At 49.0% G+C, this 14,502-nt stretch overlaps 1 protein-coding gene across 1 annotated transcript; it reads right to left on the bottom strand.

The window, feature by feature from the left end:
• Positions 1-460: 460 nt before the first annotated feature.
• Positions 461-14,294, bottom strand: EARS2 (glutamyl-tRNA synthetase 2, mitochondrial). The gene is made up of 9 exons (XM_075010573.1): positions 13,914-14,294; positions 11,657-11,812; positions 10,540-10,729; positions 8,329-8,801; positions 6,794-6,902; positions 5,261-5,414; positions 3,874-4,004; positions 2,088-2,223; positions 461-1,155 (listed from the first exon to the last, which is right to left on the bottom strand). Exons 1-9 carry the CDS (start codon positions 14,041-14,043, stop codon positions 1,072-1,074), a joined length of 1,563 nt encoding a protein of 520 aa, XP_074866674.1. The 5' UTR covers positions 14,044-14,294; the 3' UTR covers positions 461-1,071.
• Between the last annotated feature and the right edge of the window lie 208 nt (positions 14,295-14,502).

Here is a 14,502-nt window from a genome sequence, read left to right as displayed (position 1 = left end):
GCTGCACGTGGGACCCCAGGCCGCCCAGCACCGGGCGCACAGGGCATCAGCCCGCGGCCGGAGCCAGCGCGGGGACATGCCCCGGCCAGCCGCTGCCTCCACCTTCCGCCCGCTCCCTGCCCAGGGCCTCTGAAAACCTACTGTGTACAGCCCAGCAGGGCCCGGCCCGTTCTCCAGGGGCCGGATCCTGCCCCGCCTCGGGGAAGCACGGGCGTGTTTACGGGAAGAGGCACATAGGCCACGTTTGGACACAGCCCCACAGAAGTGCACGTGTTTCTCGGCTGCCTCCCTAGGGGAGTTCTGGGGGGAAGTAGGTAGGACTAGGAGCAAGGAAAGGACCTGGCCTCGCACTTTCACACAAGAATGAAAGTGCACTTCTCCAGCCAAGGGGCTTTACAAACTAAATTACCAAGTGGAGATGACATTGGGTCCTGGGATACTCCAATACAGCAACTGCTTTTCAATTATCTTTTTATTGGTCAAGATCAAAAACAAAATCAGACTTTTAAGGCAGAATCAAGCACTCCTGAAGAAAGCGGGCGTTATGGTGCTACCAGAAAACTTCTCACCTCACCTTAGAACAGAGGGGGGAACATGTCCCCACCTGCATCTCTGGGAGGGCATCCATAGGCCCAGGAGACTAGCTCTACATTGCCCACTTGCATGTGACCTCTCTGCTCACATTGCCAACTGAGGGCTAATTAGCATCAGCTGTGATGGTTTTTGGGTCATGTGGACACTGCTCCCAAATGAGATCACCACGCTGGTGCCACATAGGAAATCAACCAGTCGTCAGAAGTAACCACTTTCCATCACTGCCACCAAGGCCAGACTGGTCCCTACAGGTAAGATGAACAGATGTGTCTGAATGCCAGCCTGCTCCCAAGAGAAGACGACGGCGAGGCAGATTTTAGTCTCAATTCACCTTCATCCCCTATATGAACTAGGCCCAGTCCCTCCGACATGCTGTGACTACAGAATTTAGGCCAGGGAGCTGAAGAGCGCAAGAGGTTCAGAATAGCCGAACAGGAGTTCTGTCTGCTGGGGCCATTCCCTCTGGCGAGGCTCTTGCTAGCTGGAAAGCGCCTTCTTAATCCGTTCACACACTTCCCTGGGCCCCAAGGAAGCCATCATCTCTGCAATGCTGGGTCCATGCTGAAAACACACACACACGAAAAAAAGACATTGCACAGTAGAAGCCAGAACACTGCTCTACTCATGTCCTCAGGCTGTATTCTTCACAGCACTACCAAGCTATGTCTAGAGCGCAGTTCTGCTATTGGCACACTGTGAATTGCGTAAATTGTTTCCAGATACACAATTTCGGCCTTGGTGCCATCCAAACAGCACCAAAGCTCGAAACATGGGCCTATTCAGAAGGTTCCGTTACCTCTCTCGTGACAATGGGCAGTGGGACCAGAATACTGCACTCCCAGTAGCACTGCTATTTGGGCTGTGGTAAGTAGCTGCTGAGTTGCTATTTTGGGATGCGTTAGTACCCGAAATAGCAACTATAGTTTAAATATAGCACCAGAAGTTAGATTTAGGTGTTTTTTTCTCTCAGTAACATCCAGTGGGCACAAGTCTATCACTCAGCACTGGAGATGACTGAATGACAAGTTGTCAGTCACTTGCAACTAAAATATCCTGAAATTTGTAATACAACTCTGGTTCTGTTTTCTGGGAAGAAAAAACCCAGTATCAGGCCAACTTCTCTGCTGGGGCAGCACCTTCAAACCGAGAGGAGCTAGGCCATGAGAGATGTGGCCCTGTTTTCTAACCGTCCTTTCAGACTGAAAGGAGGAATTTATTGTTGGCTGCACTATGATCAATGACTCACACAAGAACCTGAACTCAGCCAGTGCCCCTTACAAACAAGCCTGCTGCCTTTCCAACCACAGGTTTGCTACTCTGGGGGGATGACTTGGTATCTCTAGCCTCTCTTGGCATCCCACACTGACAAGGAGCTTTTTCACATTAGCAGAGTGATTCACTACACAAGACTTAGCACCACAAGCCTGTGTCCTGTGACCAGAGCAGGCTGTTATTACTGGACGGGAAAGGTCTCAGCTTCAAATGGCTTTTACCTGCTGTGCACTGAGGACCAAGCGGAGGAGTTTCATCATGCTGCTGTACTGGGTCCCCCTCAACTGCTTCTGCAGGCCTCTCAGGTCTTCATTCAACTTTTCTGTAGTCAGAGCATCAATCTGCCCTTCCATCAGCCTTTCAGAGAGAAGACACTCTTTCAGTCTACTGGGGTTGGGGTTGAGAATTCCCATAGACAGCAGGGAGCTGCCCCAAATGACACTTTTGCATACAAGCAAACTATTGATTTTAGGAGACTAAGCACTGCCTTAGCAGCACCAGAAAAACAGCTCAGACAAGCAAAGGTTTGTAAAATGATTCCAGAGATCACTCGCTAATATGCTTTCTAGAAAACTCAGGGACAGGAACTGTTACTAATGTTATTCCAACCATCAGAGCAGTTCCAGGGTGCTCTGCACGTTACTTGGATATTTCTCCTGATATTTACGTCATCACTGTTAAGGTTCAGTTACTACCCCACTAATGACCTTGCACCAGTCAGAGACCCTGTAAGATTAACAGTTCCTGACCCTGAGTCTTCCAGCTCTATGTCAAGGGTCTGCAGACAACACTGCACCAGTTATGCTACAAATGTAGCTGGAAATACAACTTCTAGTTTCTGCTCAGAAGAGGCTCTTGGTCCAGAAGACCATGTTTTGCTGCAGATTGGAACTCAGGTCTGGAGGGGCTAGGGTCCAAATTACAGATAACTGTGCAGGACCATGTGGTGGTGGCTTTGCAGAGCTGGAAGAAGGAGATCTAGAAGTGCAAAGAGGGCTACACAGGTCACAACTGAAATGCATTGGCAGTGCTATGTTAAGGTCAGAGGCATGCTATAAAGGAGAAGCTGTAAGAACTGTTCGGAATAGAGAGAACAGTGGTGCTCTGAGTGGAAATGCAGACACAGAAACAGCTGATGTCCCCCCTCCAGGAACTCCAGAGGTGACAGTTATTCAGACTCGCTGAATATTCAAGTGCAGTTTAGTTTATTACAGTCTCTTGCATTCAGCAAGCTACAAGATGCCAGATGAATTCCAGACAACACCACAGTTAACAGTTTCTAACATCCTCCTGGACATGAAAATTTGAGCCAAACATTTCTGGATTCTTGATGTTAGAGACACCAGTTGGTGAACTGCACCACACGTAATTGCAACAAGCTTTGATAGGCCCCGCTGTGAAACTGGAGTAAATCACAGTGCCCCAAGGAACTTTTAGAGTGTAGCAGCAGAGTCCACATGGACAGTTAGCGTGCAGCAGGTTACTGTGAGGTAGGCTTACACCTCAGCTTCTCATGCACTCACTGTTCATACACATAAACCCTACATGTAAAATGACAGCAGACAGACAGCTGGGGGAGTACAAAAAACAATCAGACCTGCCAGTCAGCATGAGACATAGAGGTCTCTGTACATCTGCTGCCTAACAGTCTTTCGTTGGCAGCTCAGCAGATGGAACTGTTAAGGAGAGGAGGGAAGGTGGACAATGAGGGAGCTGAGTGAGTGTTTGCACAGAGTGTACCCCATGCAAATGAGACAGTGGGGAAGAAAGCACCAAGGTGCTTGTTTGAAAATGTAACAAGCAGGCGAGACAGGCTGGTCTCCTGGGCTGATGGAGGTGAGCAACAAGAGCAGACGAAAGAGGACAGGGAGATGAGAAGGACTGAATGTGAACACATTTTACTTCTCGAGGCCCACTCACCGCAGCACATGTTCTAGAGAGCGTCCCTGATGCCGGCACAGACTGAGCAGCAAGACTGGCTAACAGGGGCAAGCGGGAGACACTTACCCGATGACTAGCTTTCCTATCTCATCTAGTTCTGCTGAAACACTTTGCAGCTGCTCTCGAGACACTGAGGGCTTGACCCATAAGTAAGAATATTCAGGAGCCATCATGTTCTTCACGTGGCTTATGTGACCCTGTGGAATGGAAAGGACTGTCAAGATCAAGCAGCTGACAGACAGAAAAGACGGATTCTGTTTCCATGCAGCTGCTGCTGCTCAGGGTGGTAAGGAGATAGTTCAGCACTGCCCTGCACTTGTACCAGGGCAGAAGGCAGAATGCTGGCACTTGAGTAGCATTTTACATCCACTAAATGATGATGCAAGTGCTGGGCAACAATGAGTCAGGGGCAACGAGCTGCAGGAATGGGCCAGCAGTGGAACAAGCCGAGTCAGAGCAGGACCCTGCAAATGGCTCCCCACACTGACTCACTGCAAGCAGCAGCAGGAAGTCACATGAGTTATTCTGTATTTGCTGCCACAGCGAAACCACATTTTCAAGAGCCAAGACATTTCCTGTCTTCCTAAAGCAAGACTGTGCAGTGACCCCCAAACCAACACTGACCTCGTGGGGCCGGGGCGTAGACCCCACAGGCAACCACATGGCCTCGCTCACACAGCATTAGGCAGCTCCATTGTCTCCTCTTCTCCCCCCTCAGCCCTTGCTTTGCCACCTTTTGGATCAGGGCTCTGAATAAAGGAACCCCCTTCATCTAACCACAAAGCACCACACTGACCTCCCTGGAGATGTGCTCATTCCATTTTGCCCCAGAGCAGGCAGAAGGCAGGCAAGCTTCCCCAAATGCCCAGCCAACTAGCCCTGGAGATAACCAGGCTCCTGGAGTGAGAGAAGACCCATTCAGCCCTTGGTCTCTCTGCTAAGACCACCACCTGTGACAGGGGGTTTGGTCACAAAAATGGCTGCTCACTAGCCTACAGACCTCCAGCTCTGCAAAGACAGTGGAGATGCTTGGAGTGTCCCACCTGTGACTTGGGCAGACGCCACAGCTCTGGACTTTGGCATTAAGCAGGGGCTCGGCTACCTGGACTTGGCAGGACAGGGCCTCTCACACGATGCGAGGCTTTGGAGCATTACAGCTCCCAGACCAAGCTGGGTCACCTGCAGAGCTTCTGCCCTCCCCACGCTCTACTCCGCTCCATCGTTCCCGGTAAGCTGACTACTCGGGCGGCCACCCAAGAGAGATCCAGGTGCCGCCCAGCTGATTAGCAGAGCGCCCGCAGCTACCCGCAACTGCCGGCATGTATCTCTGTTGGTGGTGCACACCTGCACATGCCTCAGGGGAAGTAAAGATTATTTTTTATATGAACAGAAAAATTAAGAGGGAACATTGTTGCTCTCCCAAAGGGCACCAGAGCTTTAATGCCGGTCATACTTTTCTCAGCAGGAGGATTCGCTCCACATAGCCCCTCTCTAGAACCTCTCTGTCCACAAGCTGATCGCCATAGACCTGCTCCACCTGCCTCTGCAGCTCCGTCACCAGCTTTTCTCGCAGCTTCTCATCTCCAATATGCTGGGCCAGGTGAATCCTGCACAAAAGACAGAACCATCCCAATGGCTGTGGACTTCTTTGGCTTCAACTCAGACTACTGGACACCGTTATTCAGTGTTTACAAAATAAACCCACAGAATCCTTTAGCAAAATCAACATGACAGCATAGAAAAGCCTCCCTAGTTGGCCCACGTTGGCTACGTCTACACGTGAAGCCAACATCGAAATAAGCAACATCGAAATAGGCTATTTCGATGAGTAACGTCTACACGTCCTCCAGGGCTGGCAACGTCGATGTTCAACTTCGACGTTGGGCAGCACCACATTGAAATAGGCGCTGCGAGGGAACGTCTACACGCCAAAGTAGCACACATCGAAATAAGACTGCCAGGCACAGCTGCAGACAGGGTCACAGGGCGGACTCAACAGCCAGCCGCTCCCTTAAAGGGCCCCTCCCAGACACAGTTGCACTAAACAACACAAGATACACAGAGCCGACAACTGGTTGCAGACCCTGTGCCTGCAGCATGGATCCCCAGCTGCCGCAGCAGCAGCCAGAAGCCCTGGGCTAAGGGCTGCTGCCCACGGTAACCACAGAGCCCCGCAGGGGCTGGAGAGAGAGCATCTCTCAACCCCTCAGCTGATGGCCGCCATGGCGGACCCCGCTATTTCGATGTTGCGGGACGCGCAACGACTACACGGTTCCTACTTCGACATTGAACGTCGAAGTAGGGCGCTATTCCTATCCCCTCATGGGGTTAGCGACTTCGACGTCTCGCCGCCTAACGTCGAAGTTAACTTCGAAATAGCGCCCGGCGCGTGTAGCTGTGACGGGCGCTATTTCGAAGTTAGTGCCGCTACTTCGAAGTAGCGTGCACGTGTAGACACGGCTGTTGTGAGGAGACTCAGCCCTCAACCCCACCTCTGAGGGGTGGGGCATGTCACAGAAGTACTCCATTAATAAAAAGCAATTTCTTGCTCAAGCTAAATTCCCTGTATTCTCCTCACAACATGTCCCATCTAAGGAGGCTTTCCTACCATCACCACCAACCAAAGCATCTGAGTACCTAGCATGTCTGCTAGTGTGATTTAAGTGCTTGGCTCGATGCATCCAATTTCCAGGCCATGCTCCATCAGCTGAAAGAGAAAGGGAGCAATTGCGCTCCACCATCTCCTGTATGCAATGGGCAGGGCACTTATATTGAGCTATTGGAAAACTATTTGGTTTATGGGAGATGGAGAGAGGCTCAAGGGAGAGAAGAACCCTGAGAGTGGAGAACACAGAGGAGCAGCCATGACTAGAATAGCTGGCCAGGGGAGCAGGTGGACAGAGTCATGATGTAAAGCTAAGTCCCCAGAGGGCAATTTTTGTAGCTGGCTTGGAAATGAATAAGGGGCTACAACCCATTGTCATACCTGTTGAATTCTGGCAGTTTGTCAAGATCCAGCAGGGCTGAGTGGGTGGTTATTCTGCCCACATCAAACTCCATGATCAGCTCCTCGAGCGTCCTGCCCATCTGATTCCCTGCAACAGAACCCATCAACAGTGTCACGCTGGTATCACCGCTGCTCACTGTAATCAAGCAAACAGTGACATCTGAGGGTCCCTCACACCTGCTCAGTGACAACACAAACCAGGGGACATTCTTAACCAGAAGGCAGAGCCCTCATGGCCAGAGTTTGTGCAATGCCAGCCTTGTGCTGAGGACAGACTCCACCCATTTTTCTACCAAGCCCCACCTACAGGCAGCGCCCAGGGAGTTCTTGTTGGCCTCCATGGGTGACACTGGCTGAAGCATTTGAGTAGAAGTGCTGTCACCTCATTACTCACTTCTCCCCATCTCTAGCACCCGCCTATGCAGCAGATGGACCGGCAGCCAGCACCACAGAGGCCCCTTCACAACAGCACTGCAGCATTGGAACAGGTGAGGGGAACTCACCCATCCAGAGCATTACAGAAGCTTTACAGAACAATACTGCACCCCTGGGATCCAGACAGCCTGCAGCGGCCCTTTGACTGGTTGGAACCATGGACTTCTCCCCTTTGCTTTTCTGCCACTCAGTTCTGACAAACAAATCACTCTCGTGTTGCTCAGCCCAGCAGCAAAAGCGTCAAAGACAGAAGGTTTCATCCCCTGGGAAGGGTTAATTTGCAGGGGGCTCCTGAGCCACACACAGGAAGTGCTGTCATGCTGAGACATGAGGCTGCTTATGACTCTTGCAGAGAGTGACTTTCATGGACTTACAGTTAATCTGGGAGGGGAAAATACCCCAAGTGCATTTTAACTACTAATTTGGGGGAGGAGCGACAGGTGATGGATCACCTGATGATTCCTGTTTTGTTCATTCCCTCTGGGGCACCTGGCACTGGCTATTGTTGGAAGACAGTACACTGGACCAGATGGACCAAGTGTGGCTGTTGTTATGCTCTTAATCAGGGAGTGGAACTGTCTCCAACAGTCCCTAGAGGAGCTGCTGCTCTTGTGACACCTCATGTCCAGCCGTTTTCATTTTAACAGCGAAGCTGACACTGAAAAGACAGCCTTGGGGACTGAAATCCTCTATTGATGGAGATGCTCTGGCATGGGGAGCAGCAGGCAAACCTTCCCCACTCCACCCCTCCCAGACTGGGGAGGGAGATGGGGTTCGTCTCCATGGTTCATTCCCTTTCTGATGAGCTGGTCACTGGGTGTCCCTGAAGTTCTGGATCTCTACTCACTAGGAACTGGACAGAATTCATCACTCTTGTGCGCCAGCCTACCTACAAGGGGCTTTAAGGGGGTTGGTAGCACTTTGGTAGTAGAGACCCTTTGTGACCAGTTCTGTGACCCTCCAAAGAAATCCCTGAGAGTGCTGAAATATTCTCACAGCAAATCATTCCATGAGCAGCAAATGTGTCCAGTAACCAGACTTTGGGGCACCTCCCAGTGTGTCAGGCCTGACCTCAGTACCTGCAAATCCAGAGCCACAATTGGTGATGATGTCCAGGAGAGCTTCTGGCAAGCAACCGTCTTGAACAAAACGTTCTATAAAAATGTCTCCCTGCCTTTTGGACAGTTTACTACCATCTTTGTTCAAGAGCAATGGCAGGTGGCCAAACTGAGGTGGGTCCCAGCCAAAGGCTCTGTAGATAAGAAGGTGTTTGGATGTTGAAGTAAGCCACTCAGTTCCACGCAGAACATGACTAATTCCCATGTGATGGTCATCCACCACACTGGCCAGGTGGTAGGTGGGAAAGCCATCCCCTTTTAGGATCACAGGGTCGCCTTCCACTGTAGCCACTTCATGCTTGCTCCATCCATAGACCAGATCTTGAAAGGGCTCAGCACCTTCCTTCAGCTGGAAACGGACCACATAGTCAGCGCCCTGCGACAACTTCTCAGCCACCTGCTTTGAGCTCAGGTGCCGGCACCTGTTGTCATACCTTTTGGGAGAGAAGAGCAATAATTTTGGTTCAATGCCACTGACAAAAGGTTGTCAGTTTATTTCTAGTTTGGGTCCTGAGTTCAAATCTCAGCTATGGCAACAACTCCCATGGGGCTGGATCAAGTCACTTCACCTCTGTGCCTAAGCACTTTGTTCCATAAAGAGGAGACTGAGGGGGATGTGATATGGCAGGTGTGGAGAGGGTGAATGAGGACAAGTTATTCACTTGTGCCCATAATACAAGAACTAGAGGACACCAAATGAAATTAATGGGTAGCAGGTTTAAAACTAATAAAAGAAAGTTCTTCTTCACTCAGGGCATAGTTAACCTGTAGAACTCCTTGCCAGAGGAAACTGTGAAGGCTAGGACTATAACAGAATTTAAGAAAGAGCTAGATAAATTCGTGGAGGTTAGGTCCATAAAAGGCTATTAGCCAAGGGTAGGAATGGTGTCCCTGGCCTCTGATTGTCAGAGGCTGGAGATGGATGGCAGGAGACAAATCGCTTGATCATTGTCTTCAGTCCACCCCCTCTGGGGCACCTGGCATTGGCAACTGTCAGCAGACAGGCTACTGGGCTGGATGCACCTTTGGTCTGGCCCAGTACGGCTGTTCTTATGTTAAGGTGGGGATAATGCTTATCTAAGTATATGCCTCAATGGGAGGGTGGGGGATTATAATGAATGATGGCCTATAAAGGGCTAAACCCAGAGAGAGGGGGTTCTTTGTTGGCAAGCAGCCAGGTTAACCAATGGAAAAAAGGGGATTTTTGAATTGAAGCAGTTACCTGCTGAGGGGTCTTTCTTTTGTGAGGCTGGAGGAGAGAGAGACAGAGACGGTTTAAGTTTAAGCAGGCTTGGGGAATTCAGTAAATATCCAGGCCTCAAGGACACTTGGGCATACACGTATGTAAGTAGAAAGGAAATGTTTGGTCAGATGTGATCAGGTTACTTTTTATTGTGGGTTTGAGGTGAGACTTTTTAGGGTGGCTGATATAATCCCCCGTGTACACAGGGAAGTAATTCTCTGTGCTTTAATCTATGCTTTTTTCAGTTGCTTTGTAACACCTAGCAACCAAATATGCTTTATCACCCAAATCTTTTCTTTTGTTAATAAATCACCTTTTTTAAGGCAATGATTTGATTCCTGTGTCTTAGAGAAGGATCTGCATATATGCACGCCTAAGACTGAAAGGTCAGCTATCAGACAGCAGCTTAATTTTTTCTTCTTTGTTTTCAAGCTCTTCTAAAGAAGGTTAAGAACTTTGGGTTACCCCACAGAGAGACCTTCTGGGTTTTAAAGAGGGGATTTCTCACTTGGGTGGTACCAACTACCTCTCAGGGTCAGGGAATCTGTGAAACTTGGGAAACTTAAGGAGAAGCCTATAGAGGCAAGGTATTTTTAAGGTCTTCTGTGGGCCCCCATCTTCTGCCCTCAGCGTGTCAGAACGAGGAACAGCCTTGACAATTATGAAGCTTGATCAGTTTAAATGCATAATGCTCTTTACAGACAGCATGTGCTATAGAAATGATGAGCACAGACATTTAGGTTAGAGACTGGACTCTTTCTTCAACAACATAATATATTCAGAGCTAAAGTCAAAGTGACAAGTAAGAGGTCTAATTGTTCTGAGCTGTTAAAGCCTCCAGGGCCCCTGTAGCTGGGCATCTCAAATCCTAATGCCAAAGTTGTTGGTTCTGCATGCATGCCATCTGCAGTGCAAAGAAAGCCCCCTACCGTGGTGTCTGCCGATTCCGTAACGCTTCCTTCTTCAGCAGTTCCAGGCGCACAGGGGTGCAAAAGCAGCGGTAGGCAGCACCATTTTCCAGAAGCACCTCACTGGCTTTCTTATACAGCTCAAGTCTGTGTGATTGCTGGTAGGGCCCGACTGGGCCTCCCTTGCGAGGGCTTTCATCAGGTGGGATACCTGGAATGCCAGAGTTAAGGGATTTAATAACCTCTCAGGTCAAGGGGATAGAGCATTCCAAAGGAACCAGAGTGCAGGAGTTCAGAGTCCACAGAGCACACTGGTCACATGCAGCACGGAACTCTACATGGTGAACAATGGAGGAATTGTCCACAGCGATCAGTAGGGTGAGGTTTACGGTCTCTTTCAGGTCGCCTGCCACTGGCAGACGTGACCATCACAACCTGGCAAACGCTCAAGCTTATCTAATACATTTCACATAGCACACTGTGGTGGAAGTTAAGTATCTGTGCATGCACACACCCTCCTGGGGTAAGTTATGCTATCTATCTTCACTGAAATACATTATGTGATAACTAGGAGACTTAGAGATCTCTCTTCATATATGATTTACTGTAACAGCGTCCCATTCAACACTCACCATTAATATGATATCTTTAAAATTCATCCAAACACAAGAAGAGGCAAAGAATGAAGCCTGGGGACTGGCACATACACAGATCAATGTCAGTCTCTGATCTTTTAAGACATGTCACAGACCCCTTGTTTTCCGAATTACACACAAGCAGCACACAGATGATTTATGAACTCATGCCACATTCTGTACATTGCAGCTCTTGGTCTTTTGGACTTGGACTTCCCACACACCTCTTTGGTAAAGATGCAGCTCTTTCCAATTAACCATGCAAGCATTCTTCTGCACAGGATAACCAAAGGACATTCACCTAACCATTACCCAAAGTCTTACTATGGTAAAACCCTTCAGGCGCCTATCCCTTTACAATAACCACTAGATCAATATATTGAATAACAAGGAACAGTGCTGACAGCAGCTTGCTTTTGAGCGAGTTTATTTTTAACAGTCAATCTCATCATGGTGTAGATAGTTTCATTATTAAAAATGAACTGAACTGACTTGGAAGTTACCTGCCCAATCCAGCATATCCTCTATTCCTTCCGCAGCACCAGGCACCACACGACTTTGATCAGTATCTTCCAGTCTCAAGATAAAAGACCCTTGGTGTTGTCTGGCAAAAATATAATTGTACAAAGCAGTACGAAGACCGCCCAAGTGCAAAAAGCCTAGATTAGCAAAATGAAAGGAAAGCAAGTCAGGCCAAATTAAATACAATCAGCGTAAGAGATTTTTCAACAGGTGTCCTATGCATCTGATTTGTCAGTTCTTTTTTCACTTTTTTTTTATCTCTGTGTTATAAAACCAGCATGTCATTTCCAGTACAGTACTATCTCCAGATCTGATGAAGTAGGTCTGCCCCATGAACACTCTCATCACCTAATATTTTGTTAGTCTTTAAAGTGCCACATGACTGCTGTTTTGTTTTGTTAGGATACAGATTAACATGGTTACTTCTCTGTTACTATTTAACAACAGTTGTCAGCTATTGTTTGTGATGGCATTTATCATATTATTGCACTTAACAGCAGAGCAAAAGGAAGTCTGCTGTGAAATAACTGGTTATGCAGCTCATTAAAACTGAAGCACTGAAGAGTGGTTATCATAAATGGCTTCTCTGCCCTGGTGCCTAATATGGTTTAAATTACATTCTCCATCCAACAAAACCAGTCTCAAAATTCTTTTGGAAGAAATGACTAGCCTCTGTCTTCAGCTCTGAAACACTGAAGAGTTTTGTGTGGGTTGTACTAGCACTCACACAATATTCAGTACTGGTTTAGGAGACTGCACACTGAAAATTATCAGTTGTTCAATTTCCTACTACAGACAAGACATCGAAATAAGTAAATATGCGACCTGAGGGTCATCACCAACTGTCAGAGAAAAGCCAGTTGTGTGATCACAAGAGCCTGCACAGATTGCCAAATGTAGCCAAGCATTTGCCATTTTGTAATGATTCCAGCCCATAGGAGCAGAGGTCATTAAGCAGCACTACTAGTTACAAACAAAGGAAATTACCCTTTATCCAATTTATTTAGGAGGTCTGTACCACTGGAGCAGAACATTGCAAGTTCTGCTCCTGACTTGACATACAAGATACCCATATACAGTTTAACAGATGCAACTTAGTGAAAAGTGTGGTAAAACAGACCTATAAAGAACATCACAATTTGTGTGTAAAATGTAGATTTTTCAATATAGTCAATATATTTTCTTCCTTCTTGGAGAAGAAGATGTAAATAACAGATATCACCTCTAACAGAAGTGTTTTTATGAATGTTCCATTTCCACAGACAGAGTTTACCCTGCAACTCATATTAAAACAAACTCTTGTAGCAAGCTAGCAAAAGGAAACCTGAATATAGTTTCTCTGGAAGACAGTGGGGTCTGAGAAGACAAAACTAGACGTTTTTGGCTCTGATATAATAAACTACTCAACATCAAGAAACACTCAAGACCATGGGACCCTGTACATAGTGAGGGGCCTAAACAGATATTATGGTTTGTCAGATTATGTCCTTAATTATTTTAAGGCACCGATTCCTGTGATACAGAAACACCAGCAGGCAGCTAGAAGTTCTATTCCCAGTCCTGCCACAGGCATAGCCCTTGTTCAGACACAAAACTTGCACTTGCGTCAGTTTATTTTATATACCTATCAAGTTAAACCACTGCAAAGCTCCACAGGAACACTCTTAAATCAGCAACGAAGGGTCCTGTGGCACCTTATAGACTAACAGAAAAGCTTTGAGCCTGAGCTTTCGTGAGCACAGACTCGCTTCATCAGATGCATCTGATGAAGTGAGTCTGTGCTCAAGAAAGCTCAGGCTCAAAGCTTTTCTGTTAGTCTATAAGGTGCCACAGGACCCTTCGTTGCTGTTACAGATCCAGACTAACACGGCCACCCCTCTGATACTCTTAAATCAGTTTTTGTTGCTTACATGTACTGTAATTTAAACTGAAAAGGAATCAGCTATAAACTATATTGACACAACCCAGGGGTAGATTTAAAAGAACCCAGGGAACAATCTGTACGGATTTAGTTGAATAAAATATATTTATTCTAGTTTCATTGATGCAACTTTAGCAGGCAGCAAAGCCTCTGGCGCTCTGCGCGGGGCCTTGGGCCATGTCTCTTCCCATCCAGGTTTCTCCCCTTCCCCACCAGCAAGGTACCATTCCAGCTCGAGGAACATTATCCCTAGGCAAGGGCAGGGAAGCCCAACCCGAGGCTACCGCCGCCCTGGGCTGGGACTGGGGTCTCGTTACCTGTGGGGCTGGGCGCGAACCGCACCCTCACTGTGGCTCCCGCCTGAGCGGACACCCCAGCCCCCCGCTGGGCCAGCCAGCGAGGCGCACCCCGCAGCAGGGGCCCGACCCTCTGCAGCGCGGGCGCCATAGGGCAGCAACCTGTCCACAGCCAGCAGAGACCACCACGCCCACGTGCCTGCGCAGGATCACATCCGGGTTTGCGCAGCCAGCCAATCAACTTCGCCCCGACAGGAAAGGGCGGGGCACGCCTTAAAGGCGTAGCTGCCCGCTATCGTGCCTCGCCGGGCCCTGCACTGTTGTCTGGCACATGCGTGTGTCTAAACGGGGCCAGGCCGTGCGCCACCCCGCATCGGCCAAGCGCTCCGCACGACTGCGCCTGGGCTAACAGCTCAGGGCTGCGGGTCACCCCGGAGAAGTGACGCCCCACCCTCACCCCGCTGCCCGCCGCGTGCACACGGCGCCGCCCCCGGCAGCCTGTCACCGGCCCCTGGGGCGCCTCGCTGCGGGGGCAGCTGAACGAGGGCCCCGTGATACCGGCCCCTGGGGCCGCTGGGGAACGTGGGGACCCCGACTGCCTGCCAGCGCC

This window comes from Carettochelys insculpta, chromosome 16 (genome assembly GCF_033958435.1).
Source record: "Carettochelys insculpta isolate YL-2023 chromosome 16, ASM3395843v1, whole genome shotgun sequence".
Taxonomy (NCBI): Eukaryota; Metazoa; Chordata; order Testudines; family Carettochelyidae; genus Carettochelys; species Carettochelys insculpta.
This window is presented reverse-complemented; position numbering and strand designations above follow the sequence as displayed.

Coding starts and splice junctions, on each gene's coding strand:
- EARS2 (XM_075010573.1), bottom strand. CDS start 14,043: ATGGCGCCCGCGCTGCAGAGGGTCGGGCCCCTGCTGCGGGGTGCGCCT. Junction 8,802..10,539: donor CGGAATCGGCAGACACCACG/GTAGGGGGCTTT, acceptor CTCTCCCAAAAG/GTATGACAACAGGTGCCGGC. Junction 2,224..3,873: donor ATAGGAAAGCTAGTCATCGG/GTAAGTGTCTCC, acceptor TCTCTCTGAAAG/GCTGATGGAAGGGCAGATTG.